General features: G+C 35.5%; 1 protein-coding gene across 13 annotated transcripts in view; it reads left to right on the forward strand.

Moving 5' to 3' along the window:
- Positions 1–19,685, forward strand: part of NYAP2 (neuronal tyrosine-phosphorylated phosphoinositide-3-kinase adaptor 2) — a 320,701-nt gene that overhangs the window by 12,289 nt on the left and 288,727 nt on the right. For 2 of the 13 annotated variants that reach the window (XM_021924044.2, XM_021924043.2), the window contains exon 1: positions 6,457–6,540. The exons of 8 other annotated variants lie outside the window; for them this stretch is intronic. Coding sequence is in view for 1 of the 5 variants with exons in the window: in XM_021924048.2 (XP_021779740.1) it covers positions 6,471–6,540 (70 nt within the window). In the remaining 4 variants the exon portion in view is untranslated. 3 more of the 13 variants (XM_021924048.2, XM_021924052.2, XM_021924045.2) reach the window with 3 other exon arrangements.

Consider the following 19,685-nt stretch of genomic DNA (forward strand, 5'->3'; position numbering starts at 1 on the left):
TTATAAATGATATATTTATTATTTATAAATAATATTTATTTATTATATTATATATATTATATATATATATATAAAATATATATATATAATATATATATTAATATAAATTTATTATTTATAAATATATCATTTATAAATATATATTATATTATACTATAATAATATTATCATTTATAACTGCAACCTCTGCCTCCCAGGTTCGAGCAATTCTCCTGCCTCAGCCTCCCGAGTAGCTGGGACTACAGGCATGCACCACTACGCCCAGCTAATTTTTGTAATTTTAGTAGAGATGAGGTTTTGCTATGTTGGCCAAGATGGTCTTGATCTCTTGACCTCACGATCCGCCTGCCTCAGCCTCCCAAAGTGCTGGGATTACAGGTGTGAGCCACCGTACCCAACTTTTTTTTTTAAAAAATAAAAATTTTGTTCCCGTAAGAAGGGAGAAAATTAGCATATTTAAAATGTGGGTGTGAATGATTACTGCAGAAGGAGAAATATTGATGACTTAGAGAAAGGGAAAAGTTACTGTTAGAGAGTCCTTGGGTAGGTAGGAAGGGAGGTGTCTAGAACATTCTAGATGGAGCACGGACTGCTCAGCCCTGGTAAGAGGACAGATGCCACGTTATGTGGATGAATATATCATGAATGAATGAAAAACTAAAAACTGGCATGAAAAGTTCCCAAATCTGGTTGTCTAAAGTCAAGACATAGGTTTAAATCAGGAGCCAAATTATGGAGATAAAATTTGTGAAAAACCATCAGAGCAGCTGAGAATAACTAGTAGAAAAAGAAACAGAAAGGTAGAATTAAAGAACAGTCCTTTCTCCCTGTTTCTCCAAAAGCTTCAGTACAGTTAAAGCTGCCAAGTGGAGACGAGCTGGAGCCTTGGGTCTAGGACAAGCTCTAGTGGGAAAATAGTGGGCTAGGAAAGTAAACCAAGATGGAAGCCTGTTCCATGCCTGTGCTGCGGAGGCACAGAGGAATTACTTCCATCAGGACACACTCAGACCTCACCTCAAAGACGATCACAGGTAGAGATTCAGATGGCAGCAGGAACCCTGACCAGGTGCACATATGGGAGACAGTCATTTGTGGGCCATGCCCTAAACCTGGTGAGGTCAATCATATCCCAAACATTATTTTATTACTGTCCTCACAGTAAGCACATGCACTAGGATTTGAAAAATGTATATGTGTCTTGCTAACTAGAATTTTCCTTTCTTTCCTACTTTCCCTCCCCCATGTTTTTCTAGAATTTTAATTTAAAATACGAATATCTCTGGAGGGGGCAGAATACTAGTAAAGTTTTCTAGTTGTTGAGATTTCTCAGGTGTCTTTCTTTTCCAAAATCAGGACCCACGTACGGTGTGAGGACAGAGATAGTATCTGGATAGGTAAGGGAGGAAGTTGGAGAGAGAAAAGTGAAACAGGCCAAACAAATAATGATAGGACAGGATGAGGAGGCTAAAGTTTTTAACCTCCTTATGATAGACTGGCTGTGGAATCTCAAATGATCTAGTCTCAGTACTCATGGTAACGTCCACATTCAATTTTATTTCATTCATAAGGTGACTGTATATCTCGGAGTTCTGACAATTTAAAAAGAATAACAGTCTTTCCTTCTTTTCTCAAACTACAATTTTGGAATTGCTGCCACGTTCTTAATAAAAAAATGTGTTTTTAGTATTTTGAGAAAGTCCATAGCAAGTCGCTAGTCACACTGGCATTTTGGGATTCCAGGGATGGTGAAAGATACAGAGGACCAACATCTAAACCTAACACATGTTTTAATATTTTTAGCATGCAATTTACATTGAGTAGAGAGAATTCAATGAGGCATTAATAAACATAGTCTAATTACTTAAAATTATGTAACATATCTGCCTGATGCCTTTTAAAAATATACCGCAGTTTAGTATATAGAATATACATGCTGAAAATCTAAAGATGGGGCATGTTTGACCTTGAAAAGGCATTGATGATAATTCTCTGTGAAATATGCCAGTTGCAATTTCAGAAACATGCAGACTGCCAAGGATTGCTTAAAAAATGGAAATAGGATTTCATATGATTGACCTTCTGGATCACATATGTGCTGAAATGCCTTTTGTGCTGATGCTGGGAAGCTTAAAACACTGAGCTCTTAGAAAAAGAATATCCTCATCACTTTCTCAGTGTTCTAAGTCACTTAGGCTTTCTGAGCCCAATTCCTTATTTTTAAACTAACTTGAGCACCTTGTCACTATTAACTTTCTTGTACCTTCACTTCCATTTCTCAAACGGGATTTTACTCAAAAGTCTGGCTGGGTGAAAAAATATCAAATAAAAAGCGATGCTCTTAGTGTTTTTCCTAACAGCTTCAAATAACATTCAGTGAAAAAGAGAAAAAGACTTAAAGGGAACAAGTTAATGGAGAATAAAAAATTATTTTAGTAGCTCATCTTTTCTGCTATTTTAAATCCTAATGGCTTTGTGCAGGCACTGTTAAATGAGATTTACTTTTTTTATGAAAAACTTATAAGAAAACAAACACACAAAACCTATAGCTTCACACAAATGAGTTCCCTTGAGATGGGTTGGAAAATTCCAGTTTATCATGTGATTGAGAGAAAAGGTAAGAAACAGGAAGGGTAGTCATGTATTGAACCATCGACACGTTCAGGAACCAGCCAATGAGAAGAAGGCAAGTGACTGACTAGAACAGAGTCCAGCCACAAACATCCCTTAAGGCAGTACCTGGGTGTACCTGTGAACACCTTCCTGGGAGTTGACTATTTACAGGCCACCAAGTGTAGGCCATCAAGTGACGATATCCCCTGAGAAGGACAGGCAATCCAAAGATAATCTGATATGCCAAATGCACAAAAAGTCCCTTCAAACAAAGTTTTCTTTCTGAACTCTGAAACTGGTTCTTGCACTGTCTCATTTTGCTATTAGCTATAGTATTTTCAAAACAATATAGGAAACATCCTTTAAATTAAAAGCAACAAGAAAAGCTGTTGCCAGTACATGTCTTTCTGAGCATCGTATCTCCCATAGGTAAGGGTAGGATTTCTTTTTTTCTAATCAAACAAATGCTACATTAGTTAAATTTTCCTAAACATTGTGAATCTGGAAGACAGCTCTCAACTTTAGCAAAGTGGTTCTGACACAAAGGACTACTTAGGCTGATTAGGAATGTCTCCGTTCCCTGTGGATGCCCTCAAGGGATCTATATGAGGTTATATTTCCTCTTTAAAAGTGACAGAAATGGAATTAGATTACTTACAGCTCCTTTAAAAAAATACATGCAATTGCATATTATTATATATACTTGAAAGCTATCTATATTTGAAAGAGTCATTATTTCTGTTACTCAAAAAGAACCACTAAAGTCCATCCTTTGGACCATGAAGAAAAATAAAGCAAAAATATTTGTTTTTAGATATATTAGAAATCTAATATATCTAAAGAAAATATTTGTTTTTCCTTTACTAACACATTGCTACCCAAAAGGCAAATGGTTATGACATCCAAGTTTTGAATTGGTTAATATTTTAAATGACTACTTTACCCAAAGACATAATTACACAGAGAGCTCTTATTAGAGAAATGTTAACAGTTACATAAATCCTCTTTAGATAGTAATGGCTTCTGGGAACATACCCATGATTTGTGGCAGTAGACTTTGTGGAAATAGCATCTATTGACGTGCATTTTTGTGAATGATATATCCACTCATTGCACCATGAATAGCTATTTTGATCATGAGTAGCTAATGTTATTAGGTTTGTTTTAATTGGAGGCATGTAGAAAAATGAGATACCCTATTTGTACATGAAAAGGAGTGTTTAAGCCCCATTGCACAGGTGGAGTGAACATGGTTAAACAAAGGTTTGGAAACACACTATCAACTTTAAGAAATACTCCACCAGCTTGCCTAAGAGTATTTAGGAATACTCTACAGGGAGCACAGAAATACTGTGTAACTAACCTATGCTTTGAGCAACACACAAACACACACACACACACAAGCCCTCAACCATCCTCCTATCTAGAATTAAACTCAAATCTGTAGCATGTCAGGGTCTTGCTGGAATGAGTCAGCTGATCTGATCTGATGTGAATTTCTGACCTAATTTTGCTGTAGGACTTAGTGCTCAGGCAGAGAAAACAAGGTTAATGTGTTGATAACGGGTGAGATTAAACAGCAGCCAGTATCTTAATAACCCTCTCTAATTTCAGCTTCCTCTTGTGTTTGTGATTAATTTGAATCACTTTTCTATTAATCATTTCAGGGGACCACAAGCTGCTTTGCTTGTTTTTATGTAAAAATCATGCATCCAGATTTTCTTCTTCAAAGCTAAACAAGATATTCATATATGGGAGTAATTTTGGTTAAAAAAAATCAAATGCATGGGCAAGTTTTTTATTCCTCAAACCATACGATTAGACCAGAAAAATTCTTTATTGAGCCAGATGTTTAATCTGCAAGGATGATTCTAAATGAATTAATTTATGATAGGTGTTCTATTTTTTTTTTTTTCAGTGCTCATGGGGAAAGTTAATCTAAGGAGTCCCCTTATACAAGTCAAAATGGCGTCTGTCCTGCTTGCCTATTGTTTTCAGTTAGAGCCATCAAGATTCCCAAGATGCTTAATACAAACTTCAGAATTTATAAATTTACAGTTTACATTATGCTTATATTAGTAATAGAGACAATCCTTGGATTTTCATCTAGTCACCTGCCAGGACAGAGTAGAGACAACATTAAAAAAAGGTCCTTTAAAGGCTCCTATTAGGGTAAGCCTCCTTCAGTCTTCTCACGTACCTTTCAAGAGCTATTTATACTTTTGGTTGTTTTGACTTTAATTATATCCTAGAAGTAGCACTTATTTTACATTTTAAGAAGCTCAGTATCTGTTCTATATCTGAAATAAATAGACAGATGTTGGCAAGAGGAGGGGCCTTTCAGAACAGAGCCCCATGTGAGCTACTCAGTCAGCATGAGAATTAAGCTCTTCTGACAGAGGAAATTGCAGTGAAGAGTGGACCTTCAAAACATCCAACACCATGGCAAATTGAATGATTAAACAGAAGCCCATTGGAGAATTTAAGGTAATTTTTCTTTGAAAAGTAATGTTAAATATGGAGAGATGGTTATAGACTGACTGTCAATAGTTTCCTGTTGAGGACTATTTTTTATATTCTTCTAGCTATTGGAAGATATCTTTAACCAAAGATGGCCTTTGTAAAATGTTTCCCCCCCCCAAAAAAAAAACCCGTAGGAAAAAGAAATTATTATGGAGTAAGGCTGTGAGTCAGGGGACTTTTTGAACTGCTAAAAATGCAATGTCTCCTAGAGAATGTGTCTAATGTAACAAATGAAACTGCTAGAATAGAGCCTGAGCATGCTAATAAAATTGCTCCAAGGCTTCTAACTTTGAGGTCGCCTAAAGAAAATGTCTTCACTATATATGTGTGGGTTACCTTAAAATTAATTTTAATCACGCATTGATAAAAGGAAAATCAAGTCCCCCCTCAAAATGAAACTATGCTTGAAACACATGCCTCTAGTTAAAAGTTATTCCCAATAATGCTCATATTTGGAAATACACAAGGGAATATTCATGTCCATACTGGAATGTGAATATAGCTAGCCTGCTAGGAAGCGGAAAAAAAGATCACTTTATAAAAGAAAGAAAAAGAAAATCAATTTCAATAAGATGTACAAGGAAGATGTTTTAAAAAATAAAAAGACCAGTATTTAAAATCCATTATTTTAATTAGTAAATTGCATTTTCATCTCTGATTTGGAGCTAAGTATACCCCTTGGCATATCCTGATGTTTGAATAAAAAATGAAGTGGTTCAGCAAAGAATGAAGAGAGCCGTTACCAAGGAGACCTCTTAATTTTCTATTAGGTTGATGTTTGTATGTATTGCATGGCTATTTTTTCCGTATTAAATTTTTCATTACGCATATATTGGGCATCTATTATATGTCAGTCATTGCTCTAGGTGCTTGGGATAAGATGGTGAACAAAATACCAAAACATGCTTGTCCTCATCGGAGTTACAATCTGGTAGAGGGTTGGGAGGTGGAGAAGGCAGACAAAAAGGAAACAAGTACATACAGAGTAAGTGCAAATGTAATACATTCTGTGGGGGGGAAAAAAAAAAAAACTAAACAAGAGAATTAGGGGTCAGGGGCATGGGGATAGTGCAATTTAAAATAAGCTCAGGGAAAGACTCACTGAGGATGTGACATTTGAGTAAAGACCTGAAGTAATAAGTGAGTAAAGAAGCCATGCAGACCTCAGGAAAAACAGATTTCTAAGGAAGAAGGAATGTGGAGAGAAGAGGTCATAATGGGGAACATTCCTAGCACATAGAAGGTCCGTGAAGGATATCACTGTGGTTCGAACAGGGCAGAGCAGGTGGGGGTTAGAAGATCAGGCCAGAAGCAATGGAGTCCAATCTCGTGAGGACATGGAGGTTACTGTAAAAGCAATAGAGATGAGGGAAGATGGTGGCTGGGACCATAGCAGCACTGGAGGAGGTGAGATGTGATGGAATCGTGGTTACATTCTGAAGGTAGAATTGACAGAATTTGGTGACAGATTGGATGGGAAGTGTGAGAGCAAGCTAAAAGGATGGCGTTTCCATTAACGGAGATGTGGAAGATGGCAGAATAACCAGGTTTGGTGAGAAAAGTTGTAGACACAGTATGTTTGAGATGTGTATTAGGATTTCAATGATTTGTTACTATTTGTTAGAATTTCACGTTTCGTTTTTGATAATTTGTAGGTATGAGGTTGACAGTTTTACAGAAATGTTAATACTTTTATAAAACTTTTAATATACTTATGAAAAGTCAAAAATTTTGAAATGCTTTTCTAAAAACTGTATACATATACACATATAAGTTTCAGGAAAGTTTTTGCTATTTTATGTGTGTAATAACATCACACATGAGATCTATTCTTCTAACAAATTTTTAAGTGCATAACACAGTATTGTTAACCACAGGTACAGATCTCTAGAACTTATTCATCTTGCAAAACTGAAACTTTACACTCATTAAATAGCAAATGGAGGGCAAGCACCCAGATTAACCAGAACAAATGAACAATTGCCTAGAGGTCTCTGCCTTTTGTGCAGTTAGTGAAACCATGCAGTCGGTGACACTGATTCTAAGAGCTATATGATCTGCACACTCGGCTGCTTTCCAGTTTAGGGCAGAGATGACAGTCACAAATCCTGTAATCTAAGAAGGAAGGTAAACGGCAGATGTAGGCCTACAGGATGCTTGACATTTTCAAAAAGGAAAAATGCTCTGATGATGGGAAGATTCAGTTATTAGCATTGGTGATGTTCACTTAAGACATTTTTGCAATGATGGATACATAGATAACTAGTTGATGCTTTCAACTAGATAGAAAACTGGGGATGTTTTCTGTTCTTGGGTATTTCAATAAACCTGTAAGTTATTACCTCATTGTAAGAATGAAACTTGGAGTAATGCTGTGTATATGGGTAAAAGGGAACATAGTGGGAAAATCCTTGTGCCTTAATACAAGGTGGAATCAGTTTCTTTCACTTGCTAGCTTTAATGAGATTCATAATGAGTCCCTTAACTCTTAAAGTTGTTTATTCCTTTTGAATTGGAAATAACAATCTTCATTTTGTTGAGCTGTTAAAAGAAAGAAAAGATAGAACATGTGGCGCAACTAATGGGGTAACCAACTTATTATAGAATTGGTAGCTGCTATTATTGTATTTGTATTACTATTATTATTACTATTATTATTATTTTTACTGTCACCATTTTTACCTTCATCTTTATCACTTAACGTGGCTATCTTAATAACATCATACGGCACCATGTCTACAAATATTCCACTTCCATGTAGAGTAGAAAGCAATACACGGGAAGATTGTTTGCTTTGGACATTTGCAAATGACACATGTACCCAGCCCCCAACTGTGAATTTTCTACTTTATTATTTTGTTTTATTTTATCAATGTACACATATTTTGTTCTTTCTCCTAAAATAGTTAAAATTACACGAGGATAATTTTGGCATATGAATAGATTCAAAAGGATGCAATAATTGGTAGGTTGAGTCTTAATTATTAAACTAGCTTCCAAGAGCAGTGAAGCTGTCTCTTGTGCATAGTAGGTTATTAAGCATTTGTCAAATCAGATTGTGTTGAACCCACTCAGTGCACTGATAATGACTTCTCCAAGGGAATAGTAAATAAGCAGGCATAACATGTGATATTGTAAGTGCAATTCGCTAATGAATTTTCAGATATTTTCAGGGAATTACCCTGAAAGGTTTTTTTCTTGGCACATGAGCTGCTATATTTTTACTCTATTAATATAAATGTTTTGGTGAAAATGTCATACATTTGGGCTAAAGTTAAAGAGGGAAAGAAGTAATGAATTATGAAGATAAAATGCCTACTTTATGTCTACAAGAACTAAAACCTAAAATAATTTTTAAAATTTTTTTGTAGTTCGATTTCTTTTCTGAAGAGCAATGTATATTCAACATTGCAGGGTAAATGCTACTGGTAGGTTTCAGCTTCATATTGGTTTGAGGATGCTAGGGGAAGCCAGCCCAACAATAACCGACAACTGTTTTTTGCACAGGCAAAGAGGAGTTCTTTTTTCTTTTTCTTTTCTTTTTTTTCTTTTTTTTTTTTTTGAGACATGGTCTCACTCTGACACCCAGACTGAGTGCAGTGGTGTGATCTCGCCTCACTGCAACCTCTACCTCCCAAGCTCAAGTGATCCTTCCACCTCAGCCTCTGGAGTAGCTCAGACTACATATGCATGCCACCATACCCAGCTAATTTTTGTATTTATTTTTTCGTATAGTACTTGATACAGTCATTGTAACCCTGACATATCCAGCTCTTTTACAGAGAGAATCAGAATGGCACGGATAAATTTGAGTTATTAGGATTTTTTTCTAAAGGGATTCTTGTTTTATTTATTTACTGTAAAAATTTTTTTGAGACAGGATCTCCCTCTGTTGCCCAGGCTGGAGTACAGTGGTGCAATCATGGCCCACTGCAGCCTCAGCCTCCCAGGCTTAAGTGATCCTCCCACCTCAGCCTCCCACAGTCATGCACCACCATGCCCAGCCGATGGTAGAGATGGGATCTCACTATGTTGCCCAGGCTGCCTTGAAGTCCCAGACTCAAGCAATCCTCCCTCCCCAGGCTTCCAAACTCTTAGGATTACAGACATGAGTCACCGCACCTAGTGAGAAGTCTTCTTAACCACCTAGGCTGCTTGTTATTATTAGACTGTCACATATAATTTTAAAAATTATTTAGATGCCTGTCAGTATATACAATTTAAACAGTATTTGTTTTTGAGACGAGTGACAAAATAGGATTGAAAATCATTTGTCAAGCAAATTGTTTGCTAGGTTATTTTTAGGAGAACATTATTCTTTCAGCATTTTATTTTACTTAGGGGACAGACGACATTTTGTGATTTACAAAAATAAACAGTAATGGGGAAATTTAAAAAGAAAGATAATGGGGAAATATCTGTAGTAATCAGGGCACATGAAGACTCTTCTCTCAGGAGTAGAGAAGTCACTTCCTTTTTTATCCTCCTCCTATACCAGGTTGGAAATTACATAGGAGGGAATATTTGTTCAGGGTGAGACTAGAATCTAAAATAGTTCAACCTTATGTCATCTTCTGGTGTTTTAGAAAAAACTCAGAGTTAAGACAAATTATTCTCTCCTGCCCAGTGGCCTCTGGATAATGAAGCAAAGGGTTAAGAGATGGGCAGTTTATGGTTTTTCTCTAGATTTTTGCTGGGGCCTATTTGAAGTCCCCAAACCTCAGCAACTCACAACTCTCAGCAAATCAATACAAATAGCATATTTTCTTTAGAAAGGAATCCCATGATGCTTTACAACCCCTATCAGTACAAATACTTTCATTTCTAGAAATCAGTTATTTCAAATGTCAAATGTTATTCTTGGTTTGTTTTCTTCTTCTTCTTTTCCACATAATTTTACATTTATTTCATTTAAATAACTTTTTAGGATTTTAATTCTTTTTCTGGTTTCCTGTCTTTTATAATCCATTTCAATTCCAATATTTCTTTTCTTTTATTTTGTGTTTGTTCCGTTCAGTTTACCAGCAATTATTTAAAATGTCTCAGTATTTCAAATAAAAGTAGAGGAAAGAAACACATTTTCAAAACATGGTATATGGTTCAACAGATTAAATGGGATAAAAAGAGATCGTGAAGGGGGAAGGAAAATGACTACCCAGTAAAAGGCTTTTTAGCAAATCATACTGAATCTCATTAATAAAGAATACATCCACTAAAGCTGTACAATCAATCTGCCATGTGCATTAGTGATGTCTAGTCCAATTCAGGTAGATAAATTGTTCTCTAAGTGTCAGTCGGCTGCCACTCAAATCACAATACCAGTAATACATGCCATGAGGAATTTCTCCTGACTCATGATGAATTTTTTTCACAGGGTTAGACTGGAATAAACAGGTAAAAGGAAAGAATGATATCTGTCTGAATGAACACCACCAGCAACAGCAAAAAAGGACAGATAACTGGAGAGATAAGCAATAGGCAAGGACGCTGTGAACCGATCTATTAAAAAAAAAAAAAAAACAAAAACTGGCAGGGAGTAATTCAACTACACACCATTGCCAACAGTGTCAGCTAAAAATACAACTGGAAAAAAGTATAGTCAATACAAAACTTGCAAAGTCAGATGAGGGCATCACTGTAGTGTAGAGATACCCTTCAGGTGGAAACTCTCAGGCACAAAACAAGGAGAATAAAGGAGAAAAGGAAACAAAGTAACAGAACACTTCCATGAATATTTTAATGACAGCATCTTAGTCTGGTTTCTAATCATGAACAATTCTTTTTAATGATAGATACTATGACTAGTATTCTTCCCAATGGCTAGCTATCAGAAGCGCTCATGATTATAAATAGACATTATTAAAAGACACAATAAAATACGGCTTTCTGATACTCTGGTTTGAGTTGACACCATATGAGTTTTCTAAAGAAGTCAATCAGTTTTACACATGACTAGAAAATAAAAGCTCTTGCTTCTGAGTCTATAGTGGAAGGAAAAGTATTCTATCACTTCTTACAAGATTAGAAGTCTCCAAGGAGAGATGGTGCATGTAAGAGAGCATTTTGAAATGAGGTGAAAACATGAAGCCTGTGCAGTTATATGATTGCATTAAAGAAGGGGAATGAAAGATTAGGAAGGTATTGGGTTTTAGGAATGAATGCCATGTGGCTTGTGGATTTGTCATTAATGCAGTGACCCTGTCTATCCAAGTCATTCCATTTCAATGTGACTTAGAATTCTAAAAGAAAGTCAGCTTAGAGGTGTCAACACAGCTCCCTGTGTAAACTGCCTTCAGCAAAGAACCTCTATCTTTAATTTAACACAATTGGTCATCTTGGTTTGAGACAGACTGTGATTTAGTTAACATGAGAACAGCATGACCTCTGTCGCCCCAGAATTGAATGAAGAGTTCAATTCAGGCTTGATGGCATGTATGAACTATTGTAGGAACTATAACCTGGGAAAAAAATGAAACGGCCTTAGTGAACATGTGGAGGAATAAACAAATCTCTCATATTGTGGCCTGGTGTTCACCTAGACAAGTGTATGCATGTTTATTTTTTAATGATGTGCTTAATAATACATGCATGTTTTGTTATCTCAGTCACACAGATAAAACCCTATTTTAGTGACAGGCTCATAATGATCAACCTGATACAGCACAATAAAACTATCTCCATGTGCCAACTAGCAGCTCTTGTTAGTTGCTGATAAGAATGCAACATATTCTGGCAGACAAGAAATAGTACATAATAGATACATTCACTAGTTTCAACTCTTTGAGCAGTCAATTTAGTTAATAAAAACTTCACCTTTTTACTACATGCATCATGAAGGTATTATCAATGATGGAAATATATGATCTTTTTATGAAATTTTCTAAGATTCGGAGATACTTTATTCCTCATGTTAATAACACAGTCCCTAAGATACTTGATGAAATTCAATATCATGAATTTAAGATTGAGACTGAATATCTCAAAGATGACATTTTATTTTATTTTATTTTGTTTACATTCATACCTAAACTTTGGGGAAAAAGAGTCTCCCTCAACTCCTTCAAATTAATTAAGGTAGATTTTAAAAAGTGAACTAAGAATATGTGATTTTGTATTAAATGTGATAGCAGGACAATGAACTAATTAAAATTTAAGTTTTATCAAATTATTTTTCTTCTGAGATATAAGTAAGTCAAATTAATCAATCTCATCTGCACACTTTCTTTTAATGTTCTCCAGTTTCAATTTGCTTTATTCAAACCCTAATTATCATCTCTGAGCAAAGCAAATAACCTCATAAATAATATAGCACACCACTTCTAAGTACTATAGGAAGAGTCATCCAGTTTACTTAGCTCATAAATTAACATAGAAATTTAAAATTTTTTTGATATTGGCTTTTGAGACCTAAAGTCCCAGAGTTATGATCTAGTATTATTTTTTTTATCAAGTCCTTACTTTTCAATATCTTCACTATAAATGTCATAAATGCATTGGTTTAGCAACGCATTTACCTATATTTACCAGTCTAAACTACAAAGTCAAAAAGTCAATATGAAGATTTTGGAATTCCCTCAAATTATCCTTTCCTCTGTTTTATTTAATTTATTTTATATTTATTCTATTATCTTCTGCTACTCTCATTGACTTAGTTCTCATAAATCCAAAGCAATATGTGGATATAAATTCAACATAAAGTAAAGTGAAAAGGGAGATTATAGGTCAAGAAATGTTAGCCCGTTCATTAAACAACCAGATTTTGTTTCCATCTTCTCTAGTCTCTGAACTAATAAGTTTGCAAAATGCTTGTTAAAAGTAATCAGGAAAAGAAATCTTTGTAGTTCTATGAAGTACAAAAAAAGATCGAATTCATTTCCATCATATTGGAAGTGGTATGTCTAAACTGACACGTAATCATTATAGAAACATTGCTTTTCTGGAAGCCAACCTTTTGGCAACCTCAACCATAGAAACCGATTTTTTTTTTTTTTAAAGAAATAGAGCTTTCAGAAAAAGGAGACAGAAACATGTAAGGTCCCTAACACACTCATGTCTGTGGACTGGCCATGTAATCTCCCACCGCTGAGTCCTTGAGGGTATTGCTCACACAGCTATAAGAGAAGGAATCACATGCATTCCTACAAAAGGTACAGTCATCTGCCAGGCTGGTTCGTTTTAAACTCATCAGCTTGGCCTATCAGCTTTATATTTTTCTTTTAGTTTCTGTGTGTGTGTGAGTGTGTGTGTTTGATCTATTGATGTTTTGATGGATTACACACAGAGCATATCTCACTAGGAATTTATCCAACACGTAAGGGCACTCTGGTTATTAAATTGAGGTCTCATGTTAGAGGCCATTAAGCAAATTATTTAGTGCATTCTACTTTAGAAGGCAAGGGTACAAGTACAGTATTTTATAACTGGCTAATTTCATGCTGCAATTAAATTCTTGACACACACTTGGAATAGGAAACTTAATGTGAGGGGAAAATTAAAGAGGCCTTTCTATTGTCGAGTTTCTGTTTGAAAATGGACTTATTAAAGAGGCCTTTCTATTGTCGAGTTTCTGTTTGAAAATTGACTTTTCTAAGAGGCCTATCTAATATGTTTAAAAATATCCTTTTTTTTTCCCTGTGGTAGGATGGAAACTACTGTTCTGTAGAGAATAATCAAAGAGAAATAAATGTTTATGTTTTTAGAATTACTTTAGGATTTTATACAACCACCCAGAGTTTTATTCTGATAGATTTTAGCAGGCACATTAATGAAGAGGTTTTCAAGAGAAACTCTTTTGTTTAAGTAATGAAACTGTACTAATGGCACATACAGGTCATATAAGTGTATTATTTTCAGTTTGATGACAAGATTGTGTAAAAGAATTAGTGTGTCATTGTATGAGAGAGAGGAAAAGAAAGAAAGAAATGAAGAGGGAGAGGAATAGTTAAGGGTAAGCTCAAGTTTAAATTCATTACAGTGAGAAACATCAAGGTGAAAAAATAAGGACAGTTTGGCGGGAATTAATTCTTGATAATTGAAATTTAAAAATTATAACATCCCCTAGAAAATTAGTTACATGTTATACTTATCTTTGCTTTCTTTCTCTTTTCTTTTTAAAAAGAATTCTACTTAATATTTTCTCCTCAACCTATAATATAATGTAGCAGTGGGATCTGTAGAGTCAGACTTCCTTCCAAGCCACATTTTACTCTCATTCTTCCTGGCTGTGTGATGACGGACAAATTACTCAGACTCACTGGGCTGCAGTTTTCTCTATGTAATATCAGTACCTACAGATTAGGATGTTGTAAAAATAAGTGACCTTAGACACAATGAAAGCATAAAAGAGAATCCATGGTAGGTGCTAAGTCAGTGTGAACTCTTACCCACTAACGTACCCACAACACAAGGGCAGGAACTCGCTTTGCTCTTCCACTGCACTTGGAACAGGGGACACTCAATAAGTATATCTGAGTGATTGATTCAATGATTGATATCCTGAGATTTTATTCATGAATGAATAGGAAGCTAGTCATGTGGTGTAGTTTGAGGAAGTGTTTACTCAACCAGTACCCTGAGAAAATACCTCTCTTGAAATGCCTAGAAGCCATAAATCCCCAAATTATGAAATGACTCTTTTGGCTTGCATATTTGTTCACTTTTAATAAGACAAGCAAAGAGATAACATATTAGTGTAGTTTGATGATTATTAATCACTTCTTCTACCTGACTGTGAATGATTTTATTAGACTCACTCCATAAAATAGGTGAGAGAGCACTGCAGTTGTAAAGGAAAAGTAGAAGCAGCAAGAAGACTGTGAAATAAAAAGAGTGGCCCTGAGCCGCCGGTAACTAATTCCCTATTTTACAATTTTTCTCAGATTTGGATTAATATGTAATGTCATCCAAGCAGGAAAAGTGGGTTACCTGTGGTCATATAGCAAGTCATTGCTAAATTAAAAAGAGAAATAAGACTAGTTCCAACCAAAATTATTCTGTTTAGTTTAGATTTTTATTGGACATGGCTATCAGTTGGGCAATCAAACCTAGAATCTTTGCGTAAGAAAAAGGGAAAGTTTAAAAACTTCCTAATGACCTCTGAGCAGAAAAGCTGCCTGGCATCCTAAAAGTTTATCCACACAACTCCAAGATAGATGGAGAAATGTTAGGGAATATTCAGATTGGGTAACTATTCAATCTTACCCCAAATAGTCACCATCCAGAAGTCAACATTCCAGAGATTGTCCACAAAACGGACAATTTTCTTAAGGTGATACTAAGTGAGATACAAATAATGACACTTCATCAAACTGTGTAATTTTAGTCAAATGTATTTTTCCTTTTAATATCACAGTTTCCTCATCTGTAAAAATCACAATCCCAATGACTGTCTTGACAGATTGTAGTGAGGACTAAATGGAACATCAGTATTGCTGGATGGGTCAGTGCTCTCCAGCCATAGAGAATGTGTAGTCTTCCCACAAGTTTAGCCTTTGCTCACGTCTGTGTCCTTTCCATCGTTCACCACCCATGTGTCTCCTTCCCTGTCCAAGTCCCTGTGGCTCCTTCAGGACTCAGCCCAAGTGGTAGCTCACTGAGACCTTCTCTCGTCTTCACAGACATTATTGCTTGCTATGTTTTATTCTGGTCTACTAGCATTCTTTACATAATCTACATAATTCTATTCTGAGTTTAATATGCCTCGTCTAATCATTTTCTTTCCATGCATAAAATTAAAAGTGAGCCAAATAATGGCCAGATCTGGTACAGAATCCCTTTTGAACAAATGAGAATCTAATGACCTGGAAGATTTGTAAAGTGATTCAGATCTTTGCTGGTGTCTCTGGAAGAATACCCAAAGGAGCATTTTATTCCAAAACAAAAAACCAAACAAAAACAAAAACAAAACAAAACAAAACAAAAAAACAGAAAAACAATGACTCTCCTTCCTACCTATAAACTCCTAAGAGTCCCCTTACCAGCCAACCCAGGCTTTCCTCTCTCTACTCCTCTCTCTGGTTAAGCTCATTATTGTGCAGATCAAGGTAACATTTCTGGATTTGGGAGATCTGATGGGTATGCAGAAGGGGCTGATTTTTCCTTGTTCAGTCTTTGAAAGATATCTGAATTCTGTAGGGCTGACCTAGTAAGAAAGCGTTCTCTCTTCTCAGGAAGAGAATAATCAATGAAGTTTATCGTCATTTATAATTTAAAATGTTCGTTTTTGGCCCAGCCATAGTTGATTATTGTCCTCTCTTCCCTGCTGGCCTTTGAGTTCTTTTTCAATATGGGAATCCAGGGGAAACCTGGAATGATTACTTTGAGACTTGAGTTCTGAATACCATTTGGCAGTTCTGCTCTTTAAAACCTTCCTCCCACTTTCTGTGTTTTCCTACTCAGGTACCCTCTAGTCCATAGCTCAGCAAATATTTTCAGATAGTGATCATTTGATTATTTTGGGCATTTGTACCATACGGCAACTACCCAGTTCTGCTGCTGTAGCATGAAATTGCCCTCAAGGCTACTTAAATGAATGAGTGTGGCAGTGTTTCAATAAAACTTTATTTACAAAGACAGGTGACAAGTCGAATTTGGCCTGCAGTTCATAGCTTTCAAACACCTGCTACTGTATCCATTCATTTTGTTGATCTAATTGTCATCACCTAGGCCAATTCTTTGGAAGGGATTTCAATGTATTCTGGCCTTCCCAAACATGATTCCTGGGAAAGCGTCAGGAAACTGGGCTTTAGAATTGCATTTGTGGTTGAGTTCTTTGGATTATTGATCCACATGCACAGTAAAGCTTCAAGAACATTTCAGGAAATGTTTAAAGTTCTAGGACAGCTTGTTTTTAAACATTTGCATAATGTAAGAGAGAAAAATGTTAGTGACCATAAAGAGACCGTAATAACCGATGACATTGATTTAGTGCTTATTATATAACATATCCTATAAATTCTTTACATGTTGCATCTGTTTAATCCAGATAATATCTCCATGAGGCAGATTCTATCATTTGTTTTATTTAGGCTGAGTCTTAGAGACTTTAAGAAATTCTCCAAGATCATATAATTAGCCAGTGGCAGAATTAGGGTAAAGCTCAGATGTATCTGACTCCAAAGAACAGTTATGAAAAGGAAGAGAGAATAGGAAATAATGCATTATTTGGGTGGGGGTGGGTAGGGGGGATTTAGGGACAAGTAATGGCCTGCCCATCAGTTTCTTGTACATGAATCAAATCTGGCAGACCACAAAAGAAACCACAGCAAGATTCCAAATTCACAGTTCAAATGCTAAGCTTGCATTTTGCATAGTGACACTGTGGAGAACCAAGAGGACCTTCTGAGCACTCGAAAGTTTCCAAAGCCACGAACTGGTATTTGGGACAGCTTTCACATTGGATCCATAATAGTGTCTTCAGATTTTCACAACGTTCAGAATACCCAGAATTCCTTGCAATGTCTCTGGCATTTTGCATGGAAATATTTTGAAGAACAAAGAAAAATCATTTTCTTTTGAAATCAATAAAATTCAGGTAGCTAAAAATCTCACTATAAAGTAAACCTCAGCACAGCCAAAGAGAAAACAATAAAACTGAGGTTAATATATTTATTTAATTGTATACTCATGATCCATCGACTATTTTAAGGTAAATTATATTTGAGGAAAAATGATAGATATAGCACATATGTTTGCAGAATCTAGGGTGAGCTCATGCATAAGTCCTGAATATTTAATCAAAGCCCCATAAAACTTCTTCTTGCAGTGATTTTCTTTTTAGTATTAATTTGAATTCTGGTGCATTTATGATAGAGCAGCATATCAGGAAAAAAAGCATCAGTTGCACACTATGTACTTACCATGGCAACCCCAGCGTCACATGGTACACATGCTAGTTTGGAGCCAAAGAGCTTCACGGGCTCTTAAGCAGACACACACACAGCCTCCTGGTCATGTGACTCTGCCTACAGTCAGGGCCTTTGCCAGGAAAATGTGTCAGCGTAAACCGATAAACTCTGGATTATTCTGATTCCTGCGACTCTCTGCTTTTTAAAAATCTATTCACTCATATTACTCTCTCTCTCTCTTTCTCTTTCTCTTCCTCTCTCTTATTTTTCCTTCTTTTAGATATAGAATACAATGATTAAAGGTTTATTTGCCAACTTAGATTTTCTCAAAAGAATCCTTTTTATTGAACTCAACATGACTGGATAAAAATGTTTTTCAATGTCCAGGACCTTATTAATTTCCCCCATCAAAATCTTAGAACATTAATGACATGAAGCCTTTCCAACTACAGAATAATCAGACATGTCTATAGCTCAGATACTGAAATCTGCACATGTTGTTTAGATTCCCTTCTTCAATTTATGAGGGGATGTTATTTTCTTAGCCATTATTTTAATAGCATCAAAGTTATTTATTAGGTGAAAAGTGATCTATTCATGTATCAGACATTCAATTTGCTAGCTCTTTCTATTATGGTGGATGATACCACTAACATCCACCACACACTGACAACGTGCCTGCCACTGTACAAAGTGCATTGCATATGTTAACTCACACCCCACCACACTATGAATTAGTTACTATTATTATCTCCAGTCTACAGATAAGGAAACTGAGGCCCAAGAGCTCAGTTATTAATCAACACATCAGGGATTTGAACCCAAGAGGTAGTACCCTAACCAGAATGCTGGTTTTTTTTTTTAATTAAAATTAAAAACAAAGAAAAATACAGACATAAATAGGAAAATACAGCAAACAAAACAAAAACAAATGTTAAACTCTGTGATGGACCACCTGAGGTAATGCATAAGTCAATTGACTAGATTTAGTCATTCCGCAGTGTATATATACTTCAAAATATCATGTCTTACACAACAAATACATTTAATTTTATCTGTCAATTTAAAAAATAAAAAAGTAAAAGATTAAATTGAAGATTGGGCAATGAAAATGTACTTTCAGAGAGAAGGAAAGATGTAAAAATTTAGTGGCCAAAAAAGAGCTTGTGCATGTATTCTTCAAATTATTATGTCATTTAGATTGATTTGACTCACATTAAACATGTTCAAATAACTCTAAAAAATAAAACAATAAAATAAAATAAATTCTATGGTACATATCAATTCTATTGCTTGAAAATTGTGATGAAACTATAGTAACTCTGTATTTTTCAGAAGTTATTTCAAATGCCAGACTAGTAGTTTAATCCACTTGGATCAAATACATCACAGTTACGTGATCTCCATATGCTGCTGTTGTAGAGAAATCATACCTCATCAACAAACGGTAGACCCTTGGCATTCTTTCAGACTTTGTGTTTACATATTGTTTTAATTAACAAACTTCCATTTTCTAGTTGTTTTTTGGGACTCTGCTTTTCTACTTTAAGCTTTATGAACATAAAGGCAGCAGATTTTACAAACAGGCAACTCCCAAGATCCTGTGTAGGGTAATTAATGATTCTTGTGATTTGTGGTAAAGCTTTGAACTTCAAGGGAGTCTATTTTAAATTTCCAATGTCAGTCAATCAGACTCTGATGCAATTT

The sequence above is a fragment of the Papio anubis genome, chromosome 10, assembly GCF_008728515.1.
Source record: "Papio anubis isolate 15944 chromosome 10, Panubis1.0, whole genome shotgun sequence".
NCBI classification, from domain to species: domain Eukaryota; kingdom Metazoa; phylum Chordata; class Mammalia; order Primates; family Cercopithecidae; genus Papio; species Papio anubis.